Here is a 17,365-nt window from a genome sequence, read left to right on the forward strand (position 1 = left end):
AATGCCCACTATTCTTCTGGTCCTGATGATTCAAGACTCATGTTTGCAACTCATCTCACTACAAAATTAGATTTTATGATATTTTTCACTGCACAAAGGTGAGGAATGTTAGTGCTGAGGATGGAACACTTTCTAATTTCAGGCACTCCTAGGTCAAATATAGCACGGTTAGTTATAGCATCTTGTTTCTTTACTTGTCCCATTACCATCTCCTTTTGCCTTGCACCATCCCTTTTGTCATTTAATCACTGCTGCCTTCCACCCTATCACAGACCTTCCCTTTTGTTCTTTCCTCCCCTGCATGCCCCCCCCCCACACTTTTCCCTACCTCTGTACTTGCTTAAAAACTGATACATTGCTAACTTTTTCCAGTTATGACTAAAGGTCATGAACCTGAAACATTAACTCTGTTTTTCTCTCCACAGATGCTGACTGACCCACTGAGTATTTCCAGCATTTTCTGTTTTTATTTTAGTTTTTGGCATGGTTAGTTATAACATGCGGATCCGTGTCAAATTTTGTTTGATAATGCTCCTGTGAACTGCCTTGGGAGGTTTTACGACATTAACGACGAGTTTTTGTTGTTATAGCATGGTTAGTTGCAGAGTAAAACTCCCATTACTCGGACCCAGCAATGTTTCTCAGCTCAAACCTCAGAAGAGCACCTGTTACAGCACCAGTGTGACAATTTCCCCTTTCCCAAACCAGCCATCCTGTCACTTCTCTGAGTGAGTTTTCCAAATTAGTACCAAATGGGGGCAGTTTGGTGGGGCCCATACCCACTAGAAGGAGTGAGCCTTTGGTTCAGTGGAAGTATTCTCGCCTCTGAGTCAGAAGGGTTGGGTTTGAAACCCCACTCCAGACAAGGGAGACCAGAGGGTCTGAATACTTGATTGACGTCCAGCGGGGATACCTGTGTCCGATGGGTGCGGCTGGACAACCCTAATAGTAAAAAGCCTTGGTTGCAGCCCACCTAGGAGAAGGTACTCCGAAGATAAAAACCGTGAGGAAGACAATAGGAAACCTCCTCAGTTACTCTTCCCTAGCAAATGGCTGAAGAATCTTACATGTGAGACTTGAATCAGGACCTGCCCTAGGGCAGAACACAATGGGTGGGCCGACCCACTGGGATGTGGACTAGGACTACTCAAACTCATTTCACATAGGACCTTTACAGCCAACAGATAAAGGAGACTTTCATCCCATCAGTTTGGGCTGGATTTGAACCTGAGCCCATTTTTTGTTTATGATGAATACAGCAAATATCCCCAGCTTTCAATAAGATCCAAACATTATTCTATTGAATAGCATGCTTCTTTAGGGGTACGGTAGCATTGTGGTTATGTTACGGGGCTAGTAATCCAGTAGGTCTGGAATAAGGATCTGGAGACGTGAGTTCACAATCCCACCATGGCAGCTGGGGAATTTAAATTAGTTAATTAAATAAATCTGGACTAAAAAGCTAGTGTCAGTAATGATGACCATGAAACTGCTGGATTGTTGTAACAACCCACCTAGTTCACTAATGTCCTTCAGGGAAGGAAATCTGCCATCCTTACCCGGTCTGGCCTATATGTGACTCCAGACCCACAGCAATGTGGTTGACTCTTAACTGCCCTCTGAAATGGCCTAGCAAATTATACCAAACCACTACAAAGAAGCATAGATTGCAGTGGTTCAAGAAGGCAGCTCACCACCACCTTCTCAGAGGCAATTAGGGATGGGCAATAAATGCCGGCCTTGCCAGCGATGCCCACATCCTGTGAATGAACTTTTTTTTAAATTCCTCCTATTTTCCCTCAGGTTTAATGTTTGAATCTTGTCCAATGTAGTCTGATAGCATCAGCTCAACATTGCCAAATGATCAATTGCACGACAATTGCACTGTACATTTTGCATCCTACAAAGTGTTTTCATCTTAAAACCTTCAGATTAACTACAAAAATAAAAACTGAATCTCACCTACATGTAGGGCCAAACAGGAACTGTCTCTTAAAGGAGCTCCGTTATTCATTTTGAGGAGTTTTGCAAGCAGAGCTCAGTTCCGGAAATAGGCTGCACTGTAAAGCAATTGCTGCAGGGTGAAAGATTCCAGGTCTATCTACGACAGTACAATTTTTTCAAAGGACTTTTATCAGATAATTAATTTTTTTTAAAGAGCAATTTCTGGTATTAAAGTGAAAGAATGGAGTATTTGTCCACTTTTGCCAATTATTGACTTTCAGGAGCTTACTCAGGTCAGGTATAGCATGTGTTAGATTTACAGTAAAACTCCTTCTATTTCATGAAACCATTATGCCTTAAATGCAACTTCAGGAGAGCATCTGCTACTGAATCAGTGTGACATTTCCATTTCCCATGCCAACCATCCTTATGGTATCTTTAAAACTAATTTAATGGTAATGTATGCTGAATTATGAGAAGCTTGGTACTGTGCACAGAAGTTTAATAATGAGCTTGCATTAATAAAGCACCTTTCACATCCTTGGGACATTCCAAAGCATTAAACAACTTTCACGCAGATTTCTCAAGAGTTGTTAGAGAGCGGAGACTCGTTCATCACTAAGTCTGGGTTGGATTGAATCATAAAAATCATAGAATCATAGAATGCTTACAGCATAGAAGGTGGCCATTCGGCCCATTGAGCCCATGCCAGCTCTCTGCAAAAGCACTTCAGTTAGTCCCACTCCCCCACCCTGTCCCCATAACCCTGCAATTTTTTTTCCTTCAGGTACTTATCCAATTCCCTTTTGAAAGCCATGATCGAGTCTGCCTCCACCACCCTTTCAAGCAGTGCATTCCAGATCCTAACCACTCACTGCGTTAAAAAGTTTTCCCGCACGTCGCCTTTGGTTCTTCTGCCAATTGCCTTAAATCTGTGTCCTCTGGTTCTCGACCCTCCCGCCAACGGGAACAGTTTCTCTCTATCTACTCTGTCCAGACCCCTCATGATTTTGAACACCTCTATCAAATCTCCTCTCAACCTTCCCTGCTCTAAGGGGAGCAACCCCAGCTTTTCCAGTCTATCCATGTAACTGAAGTCCCTCATCCCTGGAACCATTTTCAATACCCTCTCTAAGGTCTTCACATCCTTCCTAAAGTGCGGTGCCCAGACTTGGACACAATACTCTAGTTGAGGTCGGGCCAGTGTTTTATAAAGGCTCATCATAACTTCCTTGCTTTTGTACTCAATGCCTCTATTTATGAAGCCCAGGATCCCATATGCATTTTTAACCCCATTCTCAACTGACCCTGCCACCTTGGAACAAGGTTCCAGAGGTGAAAGCATAGTCTACTAATAATTTACTAGCTTAAATGTTGCAAAATAAGTGTGAATTGATTTGGCACAGTGATTGTGATGACGTGACGCCGCCATGCAATTTATGTGTCACCATGGTGCTTATAAGCAGAATGAAAAGCAAGTTGCCCTGCAGACTGAAATAGCTCTTCCTCTCCCTTCCCCCATGAACTGCCCTTTCAAAGTGGTGGGGATCAATTGCCTTTGTATTCCTTCATGATTGATCCTTTTGTGGCTTGGGACGTCTGGCTGTCAGGAGATGAGAGCAATTTTTATCTACCCCTGTGAACAGGCCAGCCTGGACTCTGGTTGAGCCTAATTCAGGTGATCGCACTGGCTTCTTCAGTGCAGTTTGTGATCAGTCTCTGGCCAGAAACTTCAGTCATCCAATGCAGGGATATTTGATGCATCACTATGTCATATGATTCCATCCTCATCCTCAGTCTCATTGTTGCCATCAGTACTAACCTTGGGCGAAGATTCCTTCTATGCGCCATGTGTAATTAAATCATAAACCTATTTATAAAGAACATGATTTTGTTACACATTGGATACATGTGGACATTGCCCCACATTGCTATTCAGGTGATTTTTTTAAGGAAAAAAGTTTCAATAAAGAAGCTAAGATTCATTATCTGCTGTCCCTGTGAATGCCAGCAAGAGTAAGGGGAAAATACTTCCGTTTGAAAAGATGAGTATGTTTACGAGTCCCACTCTGCCCTGAATTAGCTGATATCAGCCAGGGAGGCAATTGGGAGTGCGACAAATGGCCTCAGTGTTCCTGGGCTTGGGAGCAGGAACATGAGCCATTGTTCCTGCTCCGGTCTCTAATTTATGATTCCTGTTGGAAGTGTGAACGATGGGTGAGAACAGGTCCGGCTTGGCTCAGATACGCTCCACACAGTAAACAGCCTGCCCACGTTCACTTTCTAATCCTGCAGACGAAGTGTGGCCGATTGGATGATGTACCCAAGGGATGCTGGTGCCTGGGTGACTGTAAAGCAACATGAGCAGTCACCTGCCACAGCGAAAATGTAGGGTGGGGGTGGGGGTAGGAACAATTCGTTTTGATAAGACTTGGTCGGTTTTTTATAAAAAGTTTCAAAAGGAGAAACGCCTGCTCTGAAAGGGTGAGAAAATCTAGTGACCGTCATTCTCTTTTACTTCTCTCCCTCTACCGGTTGCTTCAGTGCTTTTCTCTGCAGATCTCCCAGTGTATTTGCTGTCAGATGGTGCTCCTGTCAGTGTATCAGTGACTCATCAGCGCCTCTATAAACCACACACAGCGGCGAATGGAAGCAGCCTGTGGGGCTGATTGACGCGGTGGCCGGTCCAACCCTGTGCTGCCGAGCCCGCCCCCGGGGGGGCTCTGTGCCCGATCAGGGATCCGAGCGGGGCTCGGCTCGGTTCTTCGCATTCTCCTGCTCACCCAGCCGAGGCGCAACATCCCACGGATACAAGCCCTTCGACACCGCACCGGGATTCGCAGCGCTACCTCCTGCCTCTCTAACTCCAACCAGAGCTCGCTTGGACCCGGCGAGAGCTTCACCGAACCTCCGCTAAAACCCACCTCACATCCCCTCGACCGTGGAAAGCTTGTGCCATTTCACCAGAAATCACTTATAACCACACTCAAGCAGCACTTAAAGGCGATCTCTCCGTCCGTATATATTTAGATATATTGGCGACATCCTTGATTATAACTTTTTAAGAAATTGAGTGGATCTTTCTGAGGGCGAAGATTTTTTTTTTAACCTGTAACAAACAACTTGGAAAACTAAAAAGACTTGTTGCACTTTATGTGATTTTATATGAGGGAAAACATCTGAAACACTTATTTCAAAAAATCATCTGCAATTAAGGGAACAAATATTTCTGCCTGGATTTTAGGTTGCTGAAGTTTCTTCGTGATGACTCCGGTCTGCTTCCTGCGGTCGCTTCTCGTCCTGATCTTGGCTCTGTTTTCGGCAAATGCTAGTAACTGGCTGTAAGTGTTGATAATTACGACTTATGCTATTTATATTATTATTGCAAAAAAAAAGGTTTTAATTCTCTCATCTGAAGGCGAGATGGTGCAACAGACAGCATGCATGAGGTGAGGTGGGGAGGGGGTCAAGTTTCGTGCTCTTTCAAAAAGAATCACATTTTGTTTCTCTGTTGTGTTTTGGTGATTTTTTTTTTTAAATAAAGACCTTCAGATTCATCTGGACGAGTGTTTTCTAACCCTTGACTCCCAACCCTGTTGTCATTCAGGCTCTGAAAAAAAATCCCAATAAAACAGTACCACCCTAAACGTATTTGGCAATTTAAAATGATCCTGGTTATATAATTTTACTGATAACATCGTGAAGTTACATTTATATTTATAACATTTGAAAGTTTTTTTTAAAAACATCTCTCAGCCAACAATCTATGCCCCTCGGGGATGCTGGGTGTCATTCTTATTTATTTCTTTCAATTCATTAATTTTTGATTAGTTAGGCGGGGTGATCCGAGAGAGAGTGAGAGAGAAAAATAGACTTGTGCAGACCTGTTCTCGACTTCAGCAGATACGTGCTTTCAATTAATCCTCATTTTTCATTCATACAGTGAGTGAAGGTACCGGCAGATGACAGGCGTGTTATTTAAATTGTGGGTTTCCCCGGAGGCGGCTTTATTCCAATAATTTTATTTTTAAGAAAGAAACGAGTCAAAATATGTCAGTCGTGAATAAAATGTTGATATAATAGAATAATAATAGCATGATGGTACCTGGGATATAGCCTCTCCCTGTATTGCAATGAGGTCCAGTCTGTTTGAAATGTCAGTGATTCTCTAATATAGACCCTTTTCAACAACAAAAAAATGTTTATAACCAACCCCGTGTATAACAGAGATGGCTGTAAGGGATTGATTTAAAATTGTTTTTAAAAATTGCTTATATCAATAATTATCGCGCGTATTTAAACTACTAGCATGTGGTAATAAAAAAACACAAGTAATTCTAAGGGAGTGGGATGTTGCTTCTACACAATTAGTATTTCATGTGATTTATAGAGCGACGGAATTAAATACTGTTGTTCTGCCCTTCTCTATCGTTGGGAAACAGATATATTTCGTCCTGTATCCGCGAGAGAGAAAATGTGAGAACGAGTGAAACAGATAGTGTGAGAGAGGTGGAACTGTCTATTTCCCATGTCTGATTAAAGAAGTTAGTTGTTTTCCAAACGATACTGGTCAAATCGGAGGAGGGGGAGCTGTTTGGGGGAGTTGAAGGTCAGCTTTGCACAACAACAGTCTGGTACACTGTCATAGTGCTGACTGCGAACCGCCCAAACAACAGATACCTCGCCAGTCTGATTTTGTATTTACTGTGGGCGACCCTACCCAAAAAGAAGGGTAGGCAGGGCAGCCTCTTCTGTGATCAAGTTATTCGAGGGGGCGGGAGGATTTTAAAAGGTTAAATAAAAGTGTACCAAACTGCAGAAAGGAAAATCCAGATACCCTTAACCCTTTAATTACAAAAGTGATTTTTTTTTTAGTTGTTGCAACTTTGAACCTTTTAGATAAAGAAGTGTGTTTATTTCCAAAAACGTTTAGAATTTGAGAAATCTGTGAAACCCGGAGTGTTCTGGTTTACAGGAATCTGCATTGTTACCATTAACCAAAACTATACTGACTGACCTGGCAGGCTTCATGCTGGTATATGGAAAGAAAACTCATTAACCGCAAGGCAAGTACTGGGTGTCCATAATTCACCGCAGGTCCTTTGTTCAATGTGAAAATTAGTCCGATAATTCCCCCAAAAACTACAAATACACAGCGAGGATGAGATGACTTTATCTCTGTTTTAGTTAAGTAGTTTTTCCCCGTTATTATTATAAATTTTCGGGCTGAAAAATATCTCTCTTTTCTGTAGATTACTTTAAGAAATTGTTTTCAAATCTAGATATTTATCGACAGAGCAACTGGAACCTTAGGATTGTTCAATTATATATATATTAATGCAGAAAAAACAGTCCTCTAACCGATAACATTTCATGTTTTAGAACTGTGCGAAATATATACGATACGTAACACAATATTTGACTTACACAATTCTCGCAATCCATTTTCTAGGTTTTTTTTCAAGAATTCAAATAGTAAATAATTATTCTCTCCCCCCCCAAAAAAATTAAAACGTAATTGTTCGTACACCCCTCCCCCAAACATACGCACAATCTTTTCTGCATCCGTTGCAAATACCCTGAAGGGAAAAGGTGCAGGGCTGAAATTTTTTTTTAAACTGCTCATCACCGAGATAAAGTACCCCTCTTATCAAAAAAAAATCTGCCCATAAAATACTACAAATAGTATTGGAAAATATGTGCAGAAGACCAGAGTTCGCAGTGTAACTGGTTGTCGAATACGGGGAAGTATCTGTTTGATTTGCCTTCATTCTCCGGGACTCCTCTTTTTAACAGTTGTCATGAGTTAATCTGAAACCCGCTCAGATTCTTCGACTCAAATTTTACTGAAGTTAAGGAGCGAATTTGGAAAGTTGGAATTTACAAACAACTTTCGTTCTTTTGGTTAGAATCTCCGCCGAGTTTTGACTTCTGTGATTACAAACATTTTGAGTGTAAAATGCTAAACATCAAGAAAGGCTCCAGACAAAACAGACAGTTAAGACATTGTTGGCACTGGCCCAGGGAATGTCTTTTGGGTTCTGAAGCTATGATATCTGGATTGGACTGTAATAATTCTGTTTTACACTGAGGTGGATCCCCTATTTCATACTCTGGTAGATTCCCCGTTTTGAAATATGGCAGATCTACATTGTTACACTGTGATGAGACCTGCAGTTATTTTAAACTGCTGCATCCCCTATTGTTTTTACACTGGTGGATCCCCTGCGTTATGTTTGCTTCTGCTAACCCGTTGCCTTTTCTGTCTGTTTTAACAGGTATCTGGCCAAGCTGTCGTCGATCGCCAGCATTCAGGATGAGGAAACGTGCGAGAGGTTGAAGGGTTTGATAAACCGACAGATCCAGATCTGCAAGCGGAATGTGGAGGTGATGGACTCGGTGCGGAGAGGAGCGGAGCTGGCGATAGAAGAGTGTCAGCATCAGTTCAGAAACCGCCGCTGGAACTGCTCCACTGTCGACACACTGCCTGTATTCGGCAAAGTGGTCACACAAGGTACACAGAGACCGAGGCCGATAATGCCGGGTTACAGCACACAAGGTACATAGATCAGAGACAACAAATCCAGGACATGAATCAGGAATAGTGTAAGGATCGGTGACAATACACAATTAAAACAGTGACAGAGGAGGCTAAATTAAATTGTATTGGGGCCAAGAAACAGTTGAATGTCTTTCTGGAGAGAGAGCTTGGGAAATGTGATGAGAAGGGAGATTGATAGAATTGATCTATCAAAAGGGGACTTTCTGTCCTTTATGACCTTTTCCTGTTTCTAAAAAATCTTATATTGTCATGTAATCCAGGAATGTGGTAGGAGAATTGAAGGATAGTTATAGGATAAGGGGACACAAGACAAAGGTAAGAAAGAAAAGAACCTGCATTTAAAAGAGTTAGTAATTCTTACACAAGAAAGGCATACATCTATCATTGTAATCGTGGGATTTAATATGCACAGGTCAGGAATAATAATCCAAGGATTGAACACACAAGATACTGAGACCAGGAGTAATGATTTCTCATAAATTAAAGACTTTGATGCATAGACTGAGAGAATGGTTGCACATACTGTGACCGCAATCCCGGGATAGAACAGAGGGAGTATCGGGATACTCTGTGCCCCTCTATCTCCAGAAAGAGAAATTAATTATTGGAAAACCAATAAAAGATAAACCACAGTGATAGGTCTCGTCTCTCTGTAATTTATCAACACTTCCTTGGCTTTCTCCCCTTGTTGCTCCTAAACTGCAAATGTGTTGCCCTCTTCACTGTGTTGAAATCATGATTCGTTACACTATCTCCTACTCGAACTCATTCTTTCCCAAGACTTCAAAACTGTGGAGCTCTTTACCTCGCTCAGTCTTCCCTTCCTCCCACAGTGGGCAATGGGTCAGATGTGGAGTTTAAAATTCAAGCTTGGAATCACTGCTCCTTGAGATATCTTGTCTTCTCCCCTATTCTTTTCAACCTCTTGCACTGTGGGCTTCTGCCCTTCACCTGAATAAAAAACAACCAAAAATAGAATACAAACCAATGGCAGTCCAGAGATAAAGCAGAAATATATCAGTGAAAGCTCTAGATAACCAATAGTGAAACCGAGAGTGAGTTTATTTTTATAATCTAGAACTAGGAAGTGTAGATCAGTGCTAGCAATCATGAGGTGAAATGTCGATCAGGAATAGCAATGTCAGACAAGGACCGTAATCCAGTGATACACAGATGCGGAATAGAAATGACAGTAATACTGGGAAGGATGAGGCACTGATCATAATCTCAGGATAACGCCAATTAAAGAGCTTCCCTGATGGCTCAGTGAGTATATCCAGTGAATAGTTGAGCCCTACAGATGAGGAAGACCTAAGGTTTGATCCCAGGTCACCGCCAGCACCCATCGGTTAAGGGGGAGATAATTGGTCACTCTTCACTGCTCATGGCTATCCAGCAACCGCCGCTGTACACTGTGGACATTAGGTGAGGCAGGATTGGACCCGGAAGGGATGCCTTTTGTGGTGAAAGGGCCTGCTGATTGTTAGAGCTCACACATCAATAATGGCCAACATGGAAATATCAGAGGGCTTCCAGGCCCAAAGAGTCACCAAATTCAGGAGAGCGGGGGAGAAGAAAAATAATTAAGATCACTGATAATGGCATGGCTACTAACACTATCATAAAAAATATCACGTATCAGTAATCAAGAAATAAGACAGGACTGCTGGGCAGTTCGTTCAACTTCCATTGGGGGTGGAAAACAGATGATAACGGATCGGCCATCTGTTATATACCCCGCACCATTTTAATTTCTATTGAAGCCAATGGAAAGGAATATTGGTGGGGTGCATAACTAGTGTGGCCAATCCGCTACTTCCTGTTTTACCCACCCCCGCCCCCGCTAATCTTGAAAGTTCTGCCCCCGTCTTTTTATTTCAAATCCTGACCCATCTGCTGTGCGTTTCCAGCATCTTCTGTTTTTATTTCAGATTTCTCAGTGTTGATTTTTATCCATAGTATTTCACGTGTTGGCAAATAGGATCAATGCAGCTGAGATGTACAAATAGAGGGCATAGTACGAGGGATAACACACACACAGAGCACACAGTAAACCCAGTGGTATCACAGATGGATCAATGACCCCGATATCTGGACCGCTATGGTAATCCCAAAACAGTCACATACAGAGTAGGAACAGGAATCCCAGGACTGTCATACACAGTGCAACGACAGGAATCCCAGGACAGTTACATACAGCAGTGATAATATTCTTGGGAAAGTCACAAAAAAGACCGTTTCGTTTCAAAGATCAGCTACTTCCACCTCCGTAACACTGCCTGTCTCTAACTCTGCTGCAGCTTATCTGCAGCTCAGCTGAATCCCTCATCCATACATATGTTATCTTCCACCCTCCATAAACTTGAGCTCATCCACAACTCTGCTGTCTGTGTTCTAACTTGCACCACGTCCTGTTCACCCCTGTGCTCACTGACCTACATTGGTTCCCAGTCCATCAATGCCTCAATTTTAAAATTCCTCCATGGCCTCGCCGTTCCCTATTTCTTTAACCTCCTGCAGCCCTATAACCATCCCAAGAACTCGACATTCCTCCAACTCTAGACTTGTGCACCCCCCACTCCTTTTGCCCCACCATTGGCAGATGTGCCGTCAACCATCTAGGCCCTAAGCTCTGGAATTCCCTTCCTAAACTTCTCCATCTCTCCACCTCTTTCTCCTCCTTTAAGATCCTCTTTAAATGTGAATAAGGTTTTAGTCACCTGTTTATTCACCTGTCTTAATATCTCTTTCTTCGGCTCAGTGTCAATTTTTGTCTTATTATGTTCCTGTGAAGTGCTTTGGGACATTTTCCTACGGTAAAGGCACTATATAAATGCAAGTTGTTGTTGTCACACACAGAGCAGTCACAGAGCAGTGACAATAATTCCAGGGCAGCCACACACAGTAACGTCGGGACAGTCACACATAAAGCAGTCATTTTGTGACAGGACTGCATAATATAGGTCAAATATTGATTATGAGATCATGACACTGGAGATCAAGATCAGTTATAAGTAAAAGAAGGATTACAATCCAGAATTAAATTGATATTAATAAAAGGAAAGACTTCATAGAGTTACCAAGCTAGTACAGGTAAATCAGGGACAGATGTTCAATAAGAACTTCAAAGCATTCCAAGTAAATTAGAACATAAAAAATTGCAAAGATAGACTTGGTTGTGAGGAAATTGTAGAAATCAAAAGAGATGGTTGGGAAAGTATAACATATTGGAGTAACACTATAATTGGATTTACAATAGAAACCTGGGTTTTGAGTAGGCTAACCAGATCAGCAGAGATAGAGATATACATAGATATATGTAAGTAAACAAACAGCATATTTAGATATTGGACATTGCATCATGGAAATCATGCATGGAACATATTTAAGAAATTTAACATTGAACTCTCGGGACTGCAATGAGGTATAGGTTATTTTACATTAAATTCAAGGCTGACAAAGGGCTTAGCTTGAGCAGAAATGTGCGGAATCAGCCCCAGGGATAATGCTACTTACGCCCACACACACACCACGCAGAATTTTAAATATGAAAGTTAAAATTTCACTGTCAGCAATTTGTACTTATGACCTTTATTCAGATTTTTATTGCTTTCAAGGTATTATAGGCAAGTTCCTGCATTGATGCAACACAGTTCTTTATGTAGCACAACTTAACTGTGCTTTGAAGTCTCTATATCAGGGTAATTTGAATTTTGACAAGCAGTGTGAGGCCATCTTGAGGAGATAGTTTCACACCACCTGGACTTTGCACAACCTTCAGTATAACCACAAGCGGTGTAAGCCCATTTCAAATTTTAAATGATCCAGCTAGTCTGCTGAACCATCTTTACATTTTTAACACTAGCACAATTTGTAATTTAGGACAGTCTGTTTTTTACTAACACAGAACATTTCAGCAGCTCCGGACACTAGTGGGCAGAGCTCTGCTCATGTATTTAAGTGTACATGTGCCGAACTACAATTTGCCAGTACTGTCTGCTCTCACAGCTCAACTGGCATCCAACCCAGCTATATAAAGACGCTATGAAAGAGTTCAAGATTCCTTCACAAAATGACTCCATTTAAAAACACTGAATGCACTGCCTGATAAGGTGATGGATACAGATTCAATAGTAGCCTTTAAAAGAGAATTGGATAAATACTTGTAGGAGAAAATATTACAGGGATATGGCGAAAGAGCGGGGCTAACTGGATTGCACTTCGAAAGAGCCGGCACAGACTCGATGGACTGAATGGCCTCCTTCTGTGCTGTAGGATTCTATGATTCGATGATCTGACTGAGTCATAGAGACCAGGATGGTCACAGGTTCCATCCACAGTCTCTGCTATGTCAGCTGATGTCAGAAGTAGGGCTGAACTTTTATTTTGAGGGCTCAAATTGATGCGAGATGGCCTTGGAGATTAATGTACCCCCCAAACCACTTTGCATTGATGAAAAAGTAGCAAAGTCAAATCCAGCCTTGGAGTGTTAATAATAATTCAACTTTATTGTCATTGTACAACAAAATGTGATCTTGCAAGCTCCCATGAGTCCAGTACAAATAACATTAACATTAAACGTAAATAGCACCGTCCTGGGAGAAGTAAAGCCACTGCGTCTGTGCGCGCCGCCATTCCATTTCCACCATTCCTCCTATCCGACAATCTTCAGCCCAACACCCGGGCCTGCTCACCAGCCGCCCCTCCCAGGGCTCCTTCCGTGACCTTCTGCACCCTGGTCTTACCCCTGATGGTCACCCCTCCAGGTACTAACCAGGCCTGGCTCTGCTTAGCTTCCAAGCCTTAGCCAGTGACCCTGTCCCTAGTCCCAAGAACAGGGCATAAATGATCCTTGGCATAAATGGGCAAGGAAAGAGGGAAAACATCATTACCGACCATTATCCAGTGGCTCCTATTGGAACTGTATGGGCATGAATGTGGATTGAGCTCAGCTGTGATGTCCCAATGCTCAAATGGCCTGCCGACACTCAAAACCGGGATTTTCCCCATTGGTGTTATTTTAATACAGGCTGATGTTAAAATAACACCAGCCGGCAAAGCTAGGCTTCACATGAAGAATGGGCACTCGGATGAGGTCCCAGGCAGAAGGCTTTGCTCGTGCAACTGTAACAGGAGTCTGCGCCTTCTAGGCAGGGAAGACATTGTAGGGAGGGGGCCAGTCGGAGCTTCAATTTATAGAGCCCAATCCAGAGCTAACCCTGGATTAAGGGGAATAACAACAGAAAATGCTGGGAAAACTCAGCAGGCCAGGCAACATCCGTGGAGAGAAATTAGAGTCGACGTTTCGGGTGAACCCTTTTTCAAAACTCAAAACTGGATTAAGGGGGTTTGAGTGACCATTGTTGCAGGTTTAAACTGAGCAAAGTCTGGCATCAGAACAGGCAAAACAAGCCCAGAAATGACCTAAACATTAATTTAGTATTAAACAAGGCTCGACACTCTTTCAGCACTTTAAGCTCAGAAGACAGCACGGTGGCATAGTGGTTAGCACTGTTGCCTCACAGCACCAGGGACCCGGGTTCGAATCCAGCCTCGCGTGACTGTCTGTGTGGAGTTTGCACATTCTCCCCGTGTTTGCGTGGGTTTCCTCTGGGTGCTCCGGTTTCCTCCCACAGTCCAAAAATGTGTGGGTTAGGTTGATTGGCTATGATAAATTGACCCTTAGTGTTAGGAGGATTAAATATGTGTGGTTACGAGGATAGGGTGGGATATGTGTTGGTGTAGGGGTTACAGGGATCGGGTGGGATATGTGTCGGTGCAGGCTCGATGGGCCGAAATGGCCTCTATCTGCACTGTGGGATTTCTGTGATGACATGAGACAAACGGTCCCTTTTACCCTTTATCTTGCCCTTGTCAATTTTGATCGGTTGAATTGGAACCTCTGTAAGTCAGCCAGTGTAATGGAGCTTTTTAATGGGACTGCACTGTGTCGCTGGTGAATAACAGTGAGTTAGAAGCAGATGTTGGAAGTGTGTTGATGCGAGTGGGATTCCGTGGATTAGAGCGACCTCCACTGTCACTACTTAACCCTGCAAGATAAGGTCTGACGGACGAAGCATCAGGAATGACATCGCAGTTCAACAACGCCATCCCAGCGTGTTTTCGGGAGCTTCCTTCCATCTCCCTCCCCTTTCCCCGATGAGGTTAAATGGTTTTACATTATTTTAAAACGCGAATTTAGCTCAGGCAGTCACAGACATCATTTTTAAAAACAATCTTGACGCAAATACAGGGACAGGAGCCGCTGGTTCAGCCCCTGTACTCAGGGACTTGGCTCACTTGTCAGCGAGTTATGTGCAGAGTTGGGTTACATGTAGTTAATGGCGTCCTGTTGGAGGTTGATAGATGCATGACAATTGTACAAAATCTATCAATACTGAACACTAATTTTCACTAAACGAATTCCGACCAGATGTAACTTCGATTGCCGTTAATGTTTTGTACATGATGCCAATACATTTGGGGAAATGGTTTTCTGTGCATTTAATTTCCCCAGTATTAAAAGAAAACAGAATATCTATCACTTTTTCTCCCCTCTTCACCTGAAGGCTTTGACAGTTCCTAGGGTGTGGTTCCACAGTGCCAGATATGCTCTGCTCTCTCCTGCATGTTGCACTCTCTACGTCAACAGGCTGTTTGGCCACAGAAACAATAACCAAATTTGTCACCATCAAACACGCATTTCCCAGGGTGGTCACTAGGAACATAGGAACAGGAGTCGGCTATTCAGCCCCTTGAGCCTGCTCCACCATTCAATCAGATCATGGCTGATCTGTGCCTTAACTCCATTTACCCACCTTAGCTCCATATTCCTTGATACCCTTACCTAACGAAAATCTATCGATAGCCACCAGAAGCAGTAATCCTGGCTGATTTTTCGCCCCCTCTAAGGGATGCTGAGATCAATTTTAGTCCCTATTCCTAAACTGAAGACTGACGTTCCTGATCTGCATGGTTCCGTACCACACTGGGTGGTTGATTTGCCCATCAAGTCAATGGGGACAGGTCACATATCAATGAATTATAGAATCATACAACACAGAAGAAGGCCATTCAGCCCATCTTGCCTGTGCCGGCTCTTTGAAAGAGCCATCCAATTAGTCCCACTCCCCTGCTCTTTCCTCATAGCCCTGCATATGTTTCCTTTTCAAGTCTATATCCAATTCCCTTTTGAGAGTTACTATTGAATCTGCATCCACCGCCCTTTCAGGCAGTGTGTTCCAGATCATAACAACTCGCTGTTTATTTATTTTATGGGTACCAAAGCTTGCACTCCAGGCAATCCACTTTAATGTGTGATACTCTTAATTAATCACCTCAAATTACCACATTCACTATTATTGACAGTCCTGTTACCACCTTGGTGAGACAACCCGCCAAGTTTGGACAGAAAAAATCTGTGTTTTTCACAGTTCAAGTGGACATAACACAAAAATTTCACACGCCCACTGTAACACTTCACTGAAATCCAAGTGACAACACTGCTGTCCAATGTTAAAGCAACAATGAAGGGAAAGGGGTGGGTTTATCCTGTGTTTCAGCACAGCATGGGCCATTTTGGCAGCAGGCAGACCCTGGTATGCCAAACCAAGATAAGTATGCACCTTTTGAGTTCATTATTGCCATTCAATTGGGGTGCTCACATTTCTTTTGATAAAATGTTTATATTTATTTTCCATTGCTGTTTGTAGTTCTCTCATAACAACAGTGACTCAAATGTAGGACTCTGGGTGGTTCAGACTCTGAATTAAACTATGTTTACTGTGGCTTCTCACCAATCAGAATCCTCCATTAAACCTACCAATGATTTCATTTATATTTTGAATGATAGAAAAAAAAGGTAAACCTCTTTCTCCCACACAATTTGTTTTTAAATATTGTACAATTATAGAACTTATTGTGTGTTACTGTATCCTTTCAGATCCTGTATCACAAAATCAGCGATAAAACCATTGGGTCCTATATCATGTTACCCGAATCTCACAATCTCCTGATAAAAGCAACCAGTTTAACAAACATTTTGTAAGCCAGTTATATTACAGCGTTCATAGAATCATAGAATTTCACAACACCGAAGAGGGTATTCGACTCATCATGCCTGTGCTGGCTCTCTGAAAGAGCTTCCCATTAGTCCCATCCCCAAATTAAAATTTTTCTTCATCAAATATTTATCCATTTTCCTTTTAAAAGCTGTTATTGATTCTGATTTCACCGCTGCAGAATATTCCATGTCTGCGTAAAAAATTTCACCTAACCCCTCCCTTCATTCTTTTGTTGATCATCTTAAAATGATGCCGCCTAGATACCATTCAGAGAAATATAAATGAGGCAGAGACCAACTCCTCAGGAGTTGGCTTCATTCCCTGCCTCCAGGAGCAAATGCCACACATGAGCAAAAGTAAATGGCTGCCTCTCTGCTCTGCTTGATGTTGGGTCCATCAGTTTATTTTCGCTGTAGGTGGGGGTCAACTTTATACCCTTCTATATAGGTTAGCAGAGCATTTTTTTATGGATCTTTCCTTCAGATTAGGAAAGGTGTGCAGTCAGATGGAAAGATCAGGAATGCACCTTTGTAGCAATTGCATATGCACAAATCTTGCAAGAGGTATAAAATGAAATGTTTGTTTTTTGCAACTTGGCTTTTAGGTAGCCATTTACAAAGCACTGTAAGATGTATGATCACAACCTAGATTGATTAACCCTGGATATCCCCTCCTCCCCACTTGTAAGCTAGATCCTTACTTCCACTCTTGCAGCATCCCACTGCACCCTTGCCAAATCCCATTGCACCCTTGCCAACTTGAGGAACTTATCCAAATGCACACTCTTTCATGCCCT

The 17,365-nt window shown here is 42.5% G+C and overlaps 1 protein-coding gene across 1 annotated transcript in view; it reads left to right on the forward strand.

Annotated features, from left to right (window-relative positions):
- Positions 1-4,627: 4,627 nt before the first annotated feature.
- wnt4 (wingless-type MMTV integration site family, member 4) overlaps positions 4,628-17,365 on the forward strand; it is a 44,547-nt gene continuing 31,809 nt past the window's right edge. The window contains exons 1-2 of the mRNA XM_085966884.1: positions 4,628-5,285; positions 8,223-8,458. Of these exons, the coding sequence (XP_085823010.1) occupies positions 5,209-5,285; positions 8,223-8,458 (313 nt within the window). The 5' untranslated portion in view covers positions 4,628-5,208. The remainder of the gene's footprint in view (positions 5,286-8,222; positions 8,459-17,365) is intronic.

This window comes from Somniosus microcephalus, chromosome 25 (assembly GCF_052327205.1).
Source record: "Somniosus microcephalus isolate GS21.2 chromosome 25, FLI_Smic_1.0, whole genome shotgun sequence".
Classification (NCBI taxonomy): Eukaryota; Metazoa; Chordata; class Chondrichthyes; order Squaliformes; family Somniosidae; genus Somniosus; species Somniosus microcephalus.